The sequence below is a fragment of the Equus quagga genome, chromosome 14, assembly GCF_021613505.1.
Source record: "Equus quagga isolate Etosha38 chromosome 14, UCLA_HA_Equagga_1.0, whole genome shotgun sequence".
Classification (NCBI taxonomy): Eukaryota; Metazoa; Chordata; class Mammalia; order Perissodactyla; family Equidae; genus Equus; species Equus quagga.
In genome coordinates, this window is record NC_060280.1 from 88,283,248 (window position 1) to 88,297,589 (window position 14,342).

General features: G+C 60.0%; 1 protein-coding gene across 1 annotated transcript in view; it reads right to left on the minus strand.

Annotated features, from left to right (window-relative positions):
- The window catches only part of CARM1 (coactivator associated arginine methyltransferase 1), a gene marked incomplete at its 5' end in the record, with an annotated part of 37,039 nt that overhangs the window by 8,629 nt on the left and 14,068 nt on the right, over positions 1-14,342 (minus strand). The window contains 4 exons of the mRNA XM_046638293.1: positions 716-826; positions 2,907-3,011; positions 3,804-3,910; positions 5,382-5,507. Coding sequence (XP_046494249.1) covers positions 716-826; positions 2,907-3,011; positions 3,804-3,910; positions 5,382-5,507 — 449 coding nt within the window. The remainder of the gene's footprint in view (positions 1-715; positions 827-2,906; positions 3,012-3,803; positions 3,911-5,381; positions 5,508-14,342) is intronic.

Sequence of the window (14,342 nt, forward strand, 5' to 3'; positions counted from 1 at the left end):
GGATTCCAGGGCCAGGAACTTGTCCTGGGGACAGTCACGCAGGGCAGAGGTGACAGTGTGTCAGCATTCAGTACAGCGCTGGTCTGCAGAGACTGCGAGCAGCCTAAGTTCGCCAACACTCTGTGTCTACACAAAAGATGCTCTGCAGCCACGGGGAGGAGCGAGGAGGCTCCATACACGACAACACAGCGGAGACAGCAACGTGGGGCCGAGACGGCAGGGCGGCTGGGAGCCGGGGCAGGGTGCGTGGGGGGCGTCTTCAGTCGTTACCCTTTTGTAGCTTCCAGGTTTGGAACCTTGTGGACGAAGGTTTCAGTGCATTTTTCCCCAAAGAGAAATGGAAATGACAGCGGACACCCATAAAATGAAATCCTGAGGTGAAATGCATTTTGCAAACGGAAGTGGGGTGCAGAGAGGGTGACCGCTGGCCCGGGGCCTGTGTGACTGCACAGTCTACCCCCTGTAGGCCCAAACCGCCCCTGAACCCCGTGGGTGACCCCCAGTCATGGAGGGGACATGGCCCCAGGGTCAGCAAGCCCCTCTCCCTCCCAAAACCATTCAGTTTGGGGGACAAGAAACTCAAGTAGAGAAGTGATGTCCCCAGGCTCCCCTGATCTGGGGGCAGGTCTCCTGGGGCCTCCCAGCAGGGCCGGCTTCCCCAGGCTGGGAGAGGACAAGGACGAGGACGGGCCGGGAGGCACCGCAGGCCGCTGACCTCGGCATGCTGGGCCATGGTGCTGGCCTCCACCGCATAGATCTTCCTTGCTCCGGCCTGGGCGGCGAAAAACGACAGGATCCCAGAGCCACAGCCCACGTCAAGGACGATCTGGGGAGGTGGGGTGGTGAGAACAAGACGCCAATGAAGGGACAGACATCACCAGTCTGAGCCCTGCCAGACAACCCCACTGGGTGTGCCCCGTGCTGCGAGGAGCACACGAGCCCCAGCTCTGGGTCTGAGGGCAGCAGAGCGGGACTCGCACAGACGGCGAGGACGGGAAGCCCATTACATGCTCTCGGACCCGAGAAGGAATGGTTTGGGCTGTGGGCTGATGCAGCATGGGGGACAGCCTGTCACTAGTGTCACGGTGCCCAGAGTCTCTCTGGGAACAAGTGCTTGCTAGGTAAGGGCATTCTGAGCCCGGCTGTGTGACCACTGAGGCTTGGCCTGACCAGGCAGGCCCACCTGGCGGGCACCAGGTGGGCAGGCTCCGGCTCCAGGCCCCACAGGGCGTCAGCACGCTGGGAGGGGCCCCCGGGCCTCTGGGTCAGCTGGGCTGAGGACCAGCTCGGCAGTTGAGTGTGTGCTCCCAGGACCTCTGCAGCCCTCACAGGGACAAAAGGGGCCCAGGGGCCGTGGGCGGAAGCATCTCCTGGCTCCGTGCTGACCCTGCCTGCAGAAGTGGCCAGTGGCTTGGCTGGGCGCCCCCTGAAGAGCTGCCGGCCCCTGTGCCGTGGGCTCTTGGAAGAGTCCAGGCCGGGGCGTGGTAGACTGTCCCACGTTCTGGATTCGTCGGATTGCTTCCCCACAAGCAGCATCAGGAGAAAAGTTTCTGGGGTGACAGGCACGCTCTAACAGAGAACTGCTCTAGGCACAGAATGAGCGCCTGGGGGTGCTGGGACCGTCACATGGGGGCCTCGGGGAGCCCACTGGAGCTCTAGGTGAGCCGAGGAAGGGATGTCTGTCCTGGGGGAGCTCGCAGGGACTTCGCTGAAGGAGCGTGCCCCTCCTGGGGCTCAGCGCGGCCTGCTCAGGAGGCCACCCGGCCCGGCGAGGACAGAACCTCCCCAGCTGTGGGCTGGGTCCTGAGGGGATTCCAGCACTGCTGGGGGCATGACCAGGGCACCAGCTGCTGAGGGCGCGGACCTGTGGAGAGCCCTGACACATGCTGGGAAGGCACAGGCTCCCAGGGGGTCCAGAGACTCCAGGCCGTGGGAAGAGAGGGAGTAATCGCTCACCTCTGATCACGCATACTCTGCCCTGCTCGCTCCTTCTAGTCACGAGTATGCGTCACTCGGCAACGTTAAGATTTTAAAAGGAACCGGGGAAATAACTAGGTAAATTACACTACATTCATGGGACTCAATAATAAGTCCCAAGACGTCCCATTAGGCGGGGTAGAAGTATTTTGCAAGAAGAGCACATAGACTACAATCCCATTTTGTGGAAAAAAAAAAAAAAGGTTGAATGAAATAACTCAAAAATATATACACTGGCAGCCAGCCCGGTGGCGCAGTGGTTAAGTTCGCACATTCCGCTTCTCGGCAGCCAGGGGTTCACCGGTTTGGATCCCGGGTGTGGACATGGCACCACTTGGCGCGCCATACTGTGGTAGGCGTCCCACATATAAAATAGAGGCAGATGGGCACGCATGTTAGCTCAGGGCCAGGCTACCTCAGCAAAAAGAGGACTGGCAGTAGTTAGCTCAGGGCTAATCTTCCTCAAAAAAAAAAAACGCTGGTACAGTCATGCACCGAATACTGACATTCGGTCAATGACAGACCGCGTATCCGACGGTGGGCCCATAGATGAGTCCCACGGAGCCTGGGTGTGTAGGGGGCTGTCCCAGCCAGGCTGGCGTAAGGACGTGCTGTGATGTTCACACAAAGACAAAATAACCTAACACATTCCCAGAACACAGCCCTGCTGTTAAGCGATGCGTGACTGCATACAATGGGGAGAAACCTGGAAGCGACCTTCACTGCTGCCCGCGGTCATTCTGGAGGGAAAGGACAGACCTTCCATGGCTGTATTAGACACCCTGGGTCCTGATACAAAGATTTTGCTTTTGTAATCCAAAAAAAGTAAAAATAAAGTCAATGAGCAAAAAAAACCTGGAGACAACTGGCAGCGAGGTGGGCGCGGCGGGCGGAGGCGTGGGGGGCGGGGCGCCTGCGGAGCCACTCACCTTGTCCTTGAAGTCCGTGTGGTTCTGCAGGATGGCGCGCTGGTAGGTGCCCGTGCGCACGTAGTCCTGCATCATGTTCTGCTGCTGGGACAGGTAGCCGTAAAACTGCAACAGACAGGCACCAGTGGCACAGGGCGACAGACACAGGTGGCCGAGGCCCTGGCCGGCCAGCGACATGGGGGCCGCCTCGGGCAGAAACTTCCATCTAGAGGCCGTCTCCCCGCTACCGCCAGCCTGGCCCCCAGGAGGGACACCGCCCACCGTCCCGTGGCCAATGCAGCCTGGAGCTGGAAGCCAATCGGGAGAACTCGAGACTTGCCCCGGGCGGGGTTCTGAGATCAGGGGCCCCAAAGAAGTAGATCTGACAGAACCCAGAACTCAGAGCACCAGGTGGGCGGGGTGCTGGGGTCTCTGTAAGACGACAGGCACTGGGAGGCCGTGTGGCCTGGGCGGAGGCCCGGGCCTCGGCATCGGGCAGACCTGGCCTCCCACCTTGGCTCTTGTGCATAAGAGCTGTATGACTTGGAACAAGTCTGAAGCTCCCTGAGCCTCAGTTTTCTCATCTGTAAAATGGGGACAATAAGAGTCCTTCCCTCCTCGAGTCGTCGGGAAGGAGGTGAGGCCTCCGTGCGTCTGACGTATGTGGACCAGCGCCGGCCGCCCCACCCGCTGCGGACATTCCGGCCACACTCGCCTTCCGCACAGTGCTCTCAGCTCTGAGCAGCAGCTGCACTCTGATCCTTGCAGCAGCCCCTGGGCAGACACTGGCATGTCCATTTCACAAACACGGAAACTGAGGCCCAGCGAGTGGAGGAGCCCTGCCCGAGGGGACGAGCTGGTGGGGGCAGAGCCATGCTGGGCAGCCGGTGGCCCTGGGCCACGGCCGCAGGGACCCACCTGGAAATACTGCACGGCGGAGGACTCCTCGGTGCGCTCGCTGAACACCGAGCGCTCCAGGGTGTGGCCCCGGCAGGTCTTCAGGATGTTGTAGAAGGAACAGAAATCTGCAGGGGAGAGCTGGGTCATGCGCAGCCGTCGCAGGGGCGCGGGGACCAGAGGGACCGGGGACCCCCTCTCCAAAGAGGTGCACACCCGACTTTTCCACCTTGAGCACATGCGACATGACGATTTCTTTTTCCCAAATATTTAAATTTGGACAAGAAGAAGGGCAGCCGAGCCTGCCATGTGGCTGCTGACACGGGAGGAGGCAGGTGTCCGCACTGGGGGCCGGGGTGCTCCCCAGGGCGGGTGGCGGCGGGCCTGGGCGCTTCCTTGTCAAAGGAAGTGTGGCGAAGCCTCCGGAGGGCACACGCCCACTGACCCGGGCACAGAACCTCTGGGCTTCGCCCCAGCAAATAACCACTAGCCCACCGAGCGGCTCACAGCGTGTCTGTGCGTGGCAGTGGACACAAGGGACGCCATGCCTCGGTGACAGTAAGAGGGGACTGAGAAACAGTCAGAGACGCCATCACCGCGGGTCTGCGGGACTGATGGTATGCGGCCCTTTAAAAGGAACTGTGTTTATTAACACAGACGATGGCTGCTGAATTGCATCAAGCAATTCAAAATCCAGAGAGACAGGAAGGAGGAGGTGGGGCCAGGGGCTGGGGAGGGGAGGGGGAGCTGGTGTTTAATGGGGACAGAGCTTCAGTTTGGGAAGATGAGAAGGTTCTGGAGCCGGCTGGTGGGGACGATTGCACAACAATGTGAATGTCCTTAATGCCACTGAACTGGACACTCAAAAAGGGCTCAAATGGGAAGTTTTTTGTTACGTATACTTCACCACAATTTAAACAACAGATAGGATCGAAAGGGGAAAAAGCAAAATACAAATATTCACACAGTAGAAAAAGACTAGAAGGGGCCAGCCCCGATGGCCTCACAGTTAAGTTCGGCACACACTGCTTCGGCGGCCTGGGTTCAGTTCCCGGGCACAGACCTACATACCGCTGATCAGGTCATGCTATGGCAGCATCTCACATACAAAACAGAGAAAGATTGGCACAGATGTTCACTCAGGGCCAATCTTCCTCAGCAAAAACAAACACATACTAGAGGGATCTAAGCCACCAACTTCCAATGGTTAACCCTGGTGGTGTTTCCTCTCCCTTTTTTTTAACAATGAACTTAAGTTATTCCTGGAGGAAACGGGCTGCAGGGCTCAGGTCCCTTCAGGGGTCTCCAGCCCTGGTCGTCCCACTGCCCCCACTGCTGCCCCTGCCCCATGCCACCAGCAGCGCTCGCCTGGGGCTCGCCAGCCCCTCCGTAACCTCATGTGTCCACTCGTGTCCCGTACGCGCGTCTGCTCAGCACCTTCCGGTGGCTTCTCTGCGCTCCGCCCGCCCCAGCCCCTCGTCCTGCCCATCCTCCAGTGTCGGCTGGGCCCAGCCCAGACCCTGACGGCCTCCTCCAGGGGCCGGGGCTCTGGGAGGAGGGAACAGGGGCCAGGCCCGCGGGGCGGGAGGGGGATCGTACCGTTGGGCGTGGCGAACTGGATGAGGACGCTGTTGCAGCCGAGCGTGATGATGAAGGACTGCTTGCCCACGCGGCTGCACTCGGTCTCCCGGGACACGGAGCACTTGAACACGCACACGTCTTCATCTACAATGACAGAGGCGGCGTGAGCCACAGGTCCCAGGCTGGCCATGAGGCTCTGCTCAGCCGCCTCTGCCTGAGCCATGTCCCTGCCACCCTCACCCACTCCTCTCGGCTCCCAGATTCTTCCGGGTGCTGTGAAACTGCCCTGCACGCGCTGCCGTGTGCCCTGCCTGTCAGCCCTCGCTGAGGACGAGGGGGTGGCCGAGCAGGCGACAAGGACGCAGGAACAATGCCTGTGGGACAGGAGGCCAGGTGTGCCAGGGCCACCAGGGCTGTGACGGGGGTGCCAGGCGCTGTGCGGCCCAGCGAGGCCTCTGGGCCCAGGGGCGCCTCTGCCAGGACACTGCCTCCTGGTGCACCTCCTGGCGCCAGGCCCCTGTGCACCCAGCGGGCACTGCGGTAGGGAGACATAGCCGCCAAGGGCAAGGTTTGCAGGGTCAGAGGGTCATGGGAGCCGCTTCCCAGCTGAGGGAGGTGGGCATGCATCTGCCAATCCTTCTGGGTCACATGGGGGATCACTGGCCTTCATAGCTGGGGGAGGGTCAAGAGGGAATTCCCAGGGCCCTTTCTAGGTTCTCCGGCTGAGCCCTTCCTCCCTGTCCTGGGGCAGCATAGTGACCGTGAGCCTGGCCACTGGAGGACAGCCTGGGCTCATGCCCCGTCCACGCCACTCAGTGTGTCCCTTGACCTCCCTGAGCCTCGGTTTTCTCATCTACCAAATGGGACTGACGGGGGGGGGCAAGCAGAGGGCCCAGCACATGACAGTCCTGCATCCCGCGCCCGCCGCCACGACTGTTTCCAGTCATTCCTTCAACAAGCACGTGGTGTGCCCAGCTCACCAAAGCGGGGCACTGAGTGCCAGCAGGAATAGGATGAACCACACGACGCTGCGGCCCTGAGGCAGTGCAGCGGGCAGACGCCGCGTCGGTGTCGTGTTCTTGGCAAAAACGTTACCCTGGTCCCATCACAAGGGGACAACAGCCAGGGCCAGGTCACGGGGACAGTCTGCAAGACAACCTGGCTTGTCCCCTCTAAACGGCAATGTCAGGAAAGACGACCATTGCTGGGAAGGGTTCCAGAAGTGAGGGAGACAGGAGCCGCGCCCGTCACATGCTGAGTGACCTGGGACTGGAGCCTGACGAGACGCTCTCCAAAAGCTACGGAGGCCACATGGAGAAATGTGAGCATGGACTACAGGTGCGGTCATTTTAAATGATGTGATGACAGCATTGTGGTCTGCAGAAGAACACCCTTATTCTTAGGAGACTCGCGTGGAAGTATGTAGAGAGAATTCTCGTGATGTCTGCAACTTATGCTCGAACAGCTCACAAATCAATCACAACAATGACGAAATAGATGCATGGAGAGAAGCATGTGTACAGATGGGCAGAAGTGTTCCCAACCGCCCCAGGAGAGCCACAGCAATCTTGAAAAAGAGCAAAGTTGGAGGACTCACACTCCCAGATTTCAAAACTTACTACCAAGGTGCAGTAATCAAAACAGAACAGCATGGCCAAAGAGAGACAGAGATCAGTGGGACGAACTCAAAAGTCCAGAAGTCAGCCCTGTCGTTTACAGTCAGGTGATCTTTAACAAGGGTGCCAAGAGCATCCAACAGGGAGAAAATATTCTCTCCCACAGCTGGTGCTGGGACGAGCGCTCTCCACGTGCTTCTGCAGGGACCCCTACCTCACACCACACACACAACCCAACTCAAACGGGTCGGGACCTAAATGTATGAGCAGCAACTGTAGAACTCCGAGAAGAAAGCACAGGGGCAAATCTTCAGGACAGTGGGTTTAGCAAAGGACTCCTAGATTCGACACCCAAAGCAAGAGTATCAAAACAAAAACTCGATAAATTGGATTTCACCAAAATCAAAAACTTTTGTGCATCAAAGGACACTATCAAGAAAGTGAAAAAACCTACTGGACGGTGGAAAATGTTTGCAAAGCACATACCTGAGAAGGATCTAGCGTCTGGAATATATAAAGAACTCTTAACAACAAAAAAGATAAACAGCTCGAGTCAAAAAGGGGCTAAGGGGGCTGGTCCCGTGGCGTAGAGGTTGGGTTCGGGGCACTCTGCTTCAGCGGCCCAGGTTCACGGGTTCGGATCCCAGGCACGGACCTACACCACTCCTCAGCCACACTGTGGCGGTAACCCACATATAAAAAATAGAGGAAGACTGGCACAGATGCTAGCTCAGGACGAATCTTCCTCGACAACAAGGGGCAGAGGACTTCAACCGACATTTTTCCAAAGAAGACACACAGATGGCCGAGAAGCACGTGAGAAGATGCTCACCATCGCTAATCAGCAGGGAAATGCAAATCAAAACCTCAGTGAGCTACCACTGCACACCCACCACCATGGCTGTAATTTAAAACCAAAAAGGGGAAAAGAACAAGTGTCGGTGAGAGGGAAATCGGAACCTTCACACCCTGCTGGTGGGAATGTAAAATGGTGCAGCCGGCATGGAAAACAGGTGGTTCTTCAAAAGTTAAACATAGAATTACCGTTTGACTCAGCAACCCCACACCGAGGTACAGACCCAAAGAACTGAAAGCAGGTACTCAACACACACTCGTATGCAAATACTCAAAGCAGTGATGTTCACAAGAGCCGAAAAGTAGAAGCAACTCAGATGCCCACCAGCCGAGGAGCGGCTAAACCAAACGTGGTAAATCCATACAAGGGCATACAATTCAGCCACAGAAAGGCAGGCAGTCCTGACGCTCGCTACCACGTGCACGGACCTCAGAAACACGCCGCCAAGGGAGAGAAGTCAGACACAAGAGGTCACACATTTGTGATCCCACTTAAATGAAACATCAAGAAATTGGTAAGTCCACAGAGACAGAAAGCAAATTGGTGGCTGCCAGGGGTTAGGGGAGGGAGAATGGGAGCGATTGCTTCATGGATACAAGGTCTCCTTTTGGGGTGACGACATGTTTTGGAACAGGACAGAGGTGACGGTTACGCAATACTGTGAGCGCACCAAACAGCACTTAATTACACACCCTGCGCGGGTTTGTTTAACACTATGTAAATTTTATCTCAATAGACAAAGATCACCGTTCGATGTGTGAATCTGGAGCTGAGGGGCCTCAGGCTGTGCACCGCGGCCTCGCTCTCCGCCTGTGTAGTCTGAGCACTGGGCCGGGGCCAGGCCGTGGAGGAGGGCTCCTGGGCCACAGCGGGGCACGGTCACCCTCCTGGCCACGGATGGGAGGGAAGCGTGTCCTGGCCACTACGGCCCCAGGCTCACCCACAGGGGACCCAAGATAAGGGGCTGCCAAGTCCAACAATAAGCAGGTCCCAGGAAGGGACCCCACACCCTGGCATGGTGGCCATGCCCACACCCCTCCTGGGGCAGGAGATAAAGCCGATCTGTTGGCTGCGCCAGGGTGACAGTGAGACCAGAGAAGGCCTCTGTTTACGAAGCAGCCTGGCAACCCAACCAGTTGCCCTGGGCGCCCCCTGCCACCTGGCGCCGGGCAGGCGACCACAAGAACCTGTGGCCGAGCGCAGGCTGGCTGCGTCCAGAGAGGTTGGGCTCAGGCCAGGGAGGCCAGCGCCGAGGGTGACCTGACCCGTCCAATCACGGCAGGGGCACCCACCACCCAAGGAGGCAGGCTTTCCTAAGAGTCACGGCTATGCCACCCCCAGGCCAGCCCCGGGCACCCAGGAGACGCTTGGTAAATATCTGACAAACCAAAATGAAAAGCTGGACCACATTCCTAGAGCTTTTCAAAGCTTCAAGAGAAGCCCAAGCTCTGGGGCTGGCAGTGCAGGCCTGGCACGACCGTACTCCTCGCTCATCAGTCTCTCCCCTCCCCAGCCCTTCCCCGCGGGCCAGCTCCGGCCTTTGCACATGCTGTTCCCTCCCGCCGTCCCCCCTTTTGCCAGCACGAGCTCTCAGGACAAAGGGCGGTGGTGCCCCTATCTGCCAGTGGACAGCACGCACAGGGCTCTGCTCACTCAGTGGCCTGGGGCCCCCGAGGCCGGGCAGAGCTGGGATGCACACCCCACCTCCTGGCTGCGGATGGCTCCCAGGGGAGAGAGCTTGCCCCCCAGAAAGTGCCTAGGGCCCAGACCCCACAGGGCCTGGACCCAGCAGTGGTGGTCAGGTCCCCCCAGCAGCGCGGCCCTGGGGGCCAGGAAACCGCCTGGCAGCCTGGAAGGCGGGCCCCTCCCTCTCAAGTCACCATGACATTCAGCCATCAATGGGTGACCCTGAAGAGGCGGGAACTTGACTGTGTCCGGCCTCCAGGAACCAACCAGAGAGCACCCCCCCTATTCTGGCAGCCAGCGTGTCAGGAGCTGTGGACACACAGCCGGCCCAGGGAACCAGGCAGCAGAGAGGGGCTGGCGGGCCACTGGACCTCGAAGGGGGTTGTGGGCCAGAGGCTGTGCCAGGCTCCCGGTTCCTCTCTCTGCAGCAGGACGCACAGGCTGGAGGTGGGCAGAGCAGAGGCTCTCCTGAGGCAGGGTCCAAATGGGGGGCAGGGAGAAAAGGACTCCAGACTGGGAGCATCCATCACGCCAGGACTGTCTACCCCACTTCCAGACCCTGCCGGGTGCCGCGAGCTGGCCTCCCACCCGCCATGCTGCCAGTCTGTCCTGCAGAGGCTCTGGGTGGGGGGTGAAGGGCCACCACGGCCAGGGCCAACCCTGCAGGGTGAGCAGTGCTTGGGACCCCGGGAGGACAGGAAACCACCCCACCTGGCTTGCTCCCGGGAAGCAAGGCTCCCGAGCACCCATGTCATGAACCCCAGTCCCCATGGGGAGCTGGGCCCGGCACCCGCCCACACTCCGCTGAGCCTGGGATGGGGCTGAGATGTCAGACCACGAGGACCAGCACTTTCCAGGGCCAGGCTCTGTTCCTGCGCTTTCCCCTGACTCCTCATAGCACCCCTGGGAGTATCTACTGTTACCGCCCTGCTGGCTCGAGGAACCGGGGCTCAGAGAGGTTAGGTGTTTCACTCAAGGTCACACAGTGAGTGAGTGGCCGAGCTGACTGCTCCAGGGTTTGGGCTCCTAAGTAACGTGCTGGACAACCTCTCTGTGCTTCCAGGAGTGGGGATGGCCAACTTTCTCTGTAAAGGACCAGAAGGTAACTATATTTGGCTTTGCAGGCCATATAATCTCTGCTACCACGACTCAACTCTGCCAGAGACAATAAGTAAAGGAGTGAGCGCGGCTGACTGCCAGTAAAACTTCGCTTACCAACGCGGCCGAGGCATCTGGAACCACAGGTGCAGAGAGGAGGGCACGAAGCTCCCTCCGCACGCGCTTCCTCATGTGCTCACCGGACACCGGGAAGCGGAGACGCCCTCCCCAGCCCAGGGGAGGCGGGAACAGCCGGGTGGCCCGAGTGACAAGGATCCCCAGGTTAGGGGCACGGAGCCAGGGGAACACGGACACTGCAGGGGGCTCGAGATGGCACCTGACCCAGCCCGGGGGAGAGACCAGGAACAAACTCTCCAGTGAGAGGGAACAGCACGTGGAAGGTAGAGGGAAAAGGGGGCTGTGATATTCACATTTATAATAAAAAATAGGTATTCGGTCTTCATCCCAATTCCCGGCACGGAGCTCCTAAAACTCGGGGAATTTCCTGCTAAGAGCCATGCAGGTGTCTTTTGTGACTCACAACGAGCCCCCTCAACCCTCAACCACTGCAGGTTGCTCAGAAGCACAGGTGACAACCCAGACTTGCGATCAGTGGGGGTGGGGGATGGTCCTGCGGGACTAAGCCCTCGACTGCAGGATCCGACGGCCTCTCCAGCTAGTGTCAGCACTGAGCGGAACCGTAGGACACCCAGCTGGCGTCAGACAAGCGCGTGGTGTGGGGACGCCCCCAGCGCCTGGTGACAGCAAGTGTTCTGCGTGAGAACTGAGAGTAAGGGCGACACGCAGGAGGAGCGTTGCCCTGGAGGGGCCCAGGAGGGAGGAGGGAGCAATGGGAACAGCGGGGCTGGGAGTCTGCCCCACAGCCACAGGCAGCACTCTGTGGGACCCCCGTACTGGGTGACAGGAGGGTGCTGGGTGACAGGCAGGCGACGGAGACAGGGCAGGCAGCAGACGAGTGAGGCTGGGACACAGGCGCCTCTTGGGGACAGACTGCCTGCTCCCCACCCACACAGAACCAGCCCCCCACCATCCCCTCCTGCCCATGGGATCCAGGACAACAGAACTGGGGGACCCTGAGGCACAGGGGCTCCCAGGTCCCAGGCTTGAAGGAAACGCCCTGCTCGCCACCCCACTGCTGGGCCTGACCTGGGCCGGGCACCCAGGTGGGCTCAGCAGAGCTGGCTGACTCAGAGAGGTGGACACAGGGCGCCCTGTCTCAGGCCCTGACCAGATGGTCCGAGGGGATGCGCCGAGCCTCCAGTCACCTCCCAGCCACAGTGTCTGCTGCGGTCTCCCACCTGCTCACACCCCTCCATGGTTTCCCAGAGCCTTCTGGAACAAGTCTAAACTCCTTAGAGGGTTCAGGAGCTCCCTGCCAATGTCTGCAGCCTTGTCATGCCCCTGTCATCTCTCTAGCCAAGCCACATCGACTTCGCCATGCCCCGAGACCACGGACAGAGGATGTCTCTCCAGGCTCTGTGGCTCCTGAGACCCGGAACACCCTTCCCCTCTTCTCCTGCGTCCCTGTCACCTCCTCCAGGAGGTCCTCCAGCACCCGCCCTTCTCGCCCCCCGATGACCAGGTGAGGCACAGAAGAGGGCTCTGCATGCGGCCCGCACCTGTGGGATGCTGACCCACATGGCAGCCTCGGGGCCTGAGGTATGGGAGGCCAGCCCCTCCCCTACAAGCAGGAGGCAGCCAGCAGGGCTCCAGCTGCGCAGGCCCTGACGGCGTGGTGCCCTAGGGAAGGTCACTAACTACTCAAGGTGCTGGGCACCGGGGGGCGCCGCACGCTACCGTTCCCCCTCGCTTCTGGAAAGAACAAAACAAGGGCCCTTCAGGCCGGGCAGACCTGGGTCAGAAGGGCTCAGTGGAAAAGGACAAACGCTGGAGGCAAACTCTCCTCCCGCGGAGCCTTCCATCCTCGCGCAGGGTGAGAGCCGCTCCTGGCCTCGTGGGGAGCAGAGGTGGAGGGCCTGACGGGAAAGGAACCCCCGGCTCCGGAGGGAAAAGGAAAAAAAAAGGCCACATTTCAAGTCCTTGCCTCTCTGGCGGGAAAACAAGCAGTGCCACCAAAGGAGGAGTAATGAAAGCTATTTATCTTGGCAGACCTGGGGGGAGTCAAAGCGCTCGTGCGAATGGGAGGTCTCTTACTCAGTCGCCTCCTACCGCCAAATAAAACACGGCTGCTCAGCTTCCAGAGGAAAATATTCCACGGGAGAGAGGAGGGTCAGGTGAAGCGGAGGACGAGGCATGGAAAGATCTAGATGCTTCCCTCTGCCCACCCAGCGGCATCCTCTGCTCGGGGCCATCGGCTCCCCGGGCAGCTGTGTGCCGAATGTGGGCTCTGGAGCCAAGCAGCGACCAGACTGCAGGGTGACAAGAGCTGGAAGGAGGGAACTCGGGAGCATGGGGGCGACAGACTGCCCCGGGGAGACGGTGACATCCAAGTAGAGCCAGGCCCTGGGGGATAGAGGGCTTGCCCTCTGGGAAGGGCCCGTCTCCCCGAGGCACAGGCCCCACTGCCCTGGGTGGCAACGTGTTGTAAACTCTGCGCAGGAAGCTTCCTCTGTCCCTGTGAGGCGTGCGCCCCGGGGGCCAGGACAGGGAAGAGAGCATCCCGGCTGACCCAGCAGGCAGGCCAGGCAGGCCAGGGGCTGGATGATGGGCCTCCAGGAAGGCCACACCTGCCCTTCTTCAGCTGTGTGGCCCTGGGTCTCGGTTTCCTCATCTGTCCAATGGCGGTCATGACACAGCCCCGGGGCTGAGAGGACACACCCACGCAGAGGGACTGCCTTCACCCCTGAGCTCAAGAGCCCGTCTGGGAAACAGGGACCAGACCCCTCGCTGCCGTGAGGGTCCCCGGAGATAACGGAGGCAGCAGGAAGTGTACTGAGTACTTGGGGACCGGGAGCAGCCACTGTCCCCGTCCTCAGATCAAGGCCAGTCTCCGTGTCAGAAGAGACTCCCACCCCGGGAATCCTCACCCCGCCTGGCCTCCCTCGCCGGTGTAACCCGAGCCGGCTGCTCCTGCGCTGTCCTGGGAGATGCTCCGGGCAGCAGCTGCCACACACTGCCCAGCCCCGGGTACTGGGTGACCATGAGGTCACCCTGGGCTCCTCTGCCCGGCCCTGGCCAGGTGAATCCCAGCCCCTGACAAGCCCCTGAGCCCGTGTACTGTGGCACCTCTTCCGGGCAATCGGTCGGTCAGACCTCCGCCCAGAAATCCCCTTGCGGGGTCTTACCCTACAGCTCTGCTTGTAAAGGTCATACGCAGACACAGGACCCCTCACAGTGGCAGAAAACCTACATCCCCTGCGAAGGAGCAAATGAAGGTGCGGCCGGTGAAGACACCGACTGCCCCGCTGCTAGGGACAGAACATATGCACAACAGGCACAAAAGCGACAGAGGCCGGGGAGGGGCCAGGCGCACTGTGTGCCTGAGGCTTGTCTAGAAAGAAACACAATAAAATGACTTGGGTGGCTGCCCCTGGAAGGTCCTTCTCGGTGGGCATGCTCCTCTCCCACTGTGCAAACTGCAGAACTCAGAGCCCGGTGGGCTCCTGGGGAGAGATTGATGCACGCATGCCTGAAAAAACTGTGCAGGAAGGTCACACCAGAGGACCAGCGGGGTCGGGGACAGGCCGGGATCCGGAGGGAGGAAGACACGGACTTCCATGTTACACCCTCCTGCGGGGTTTG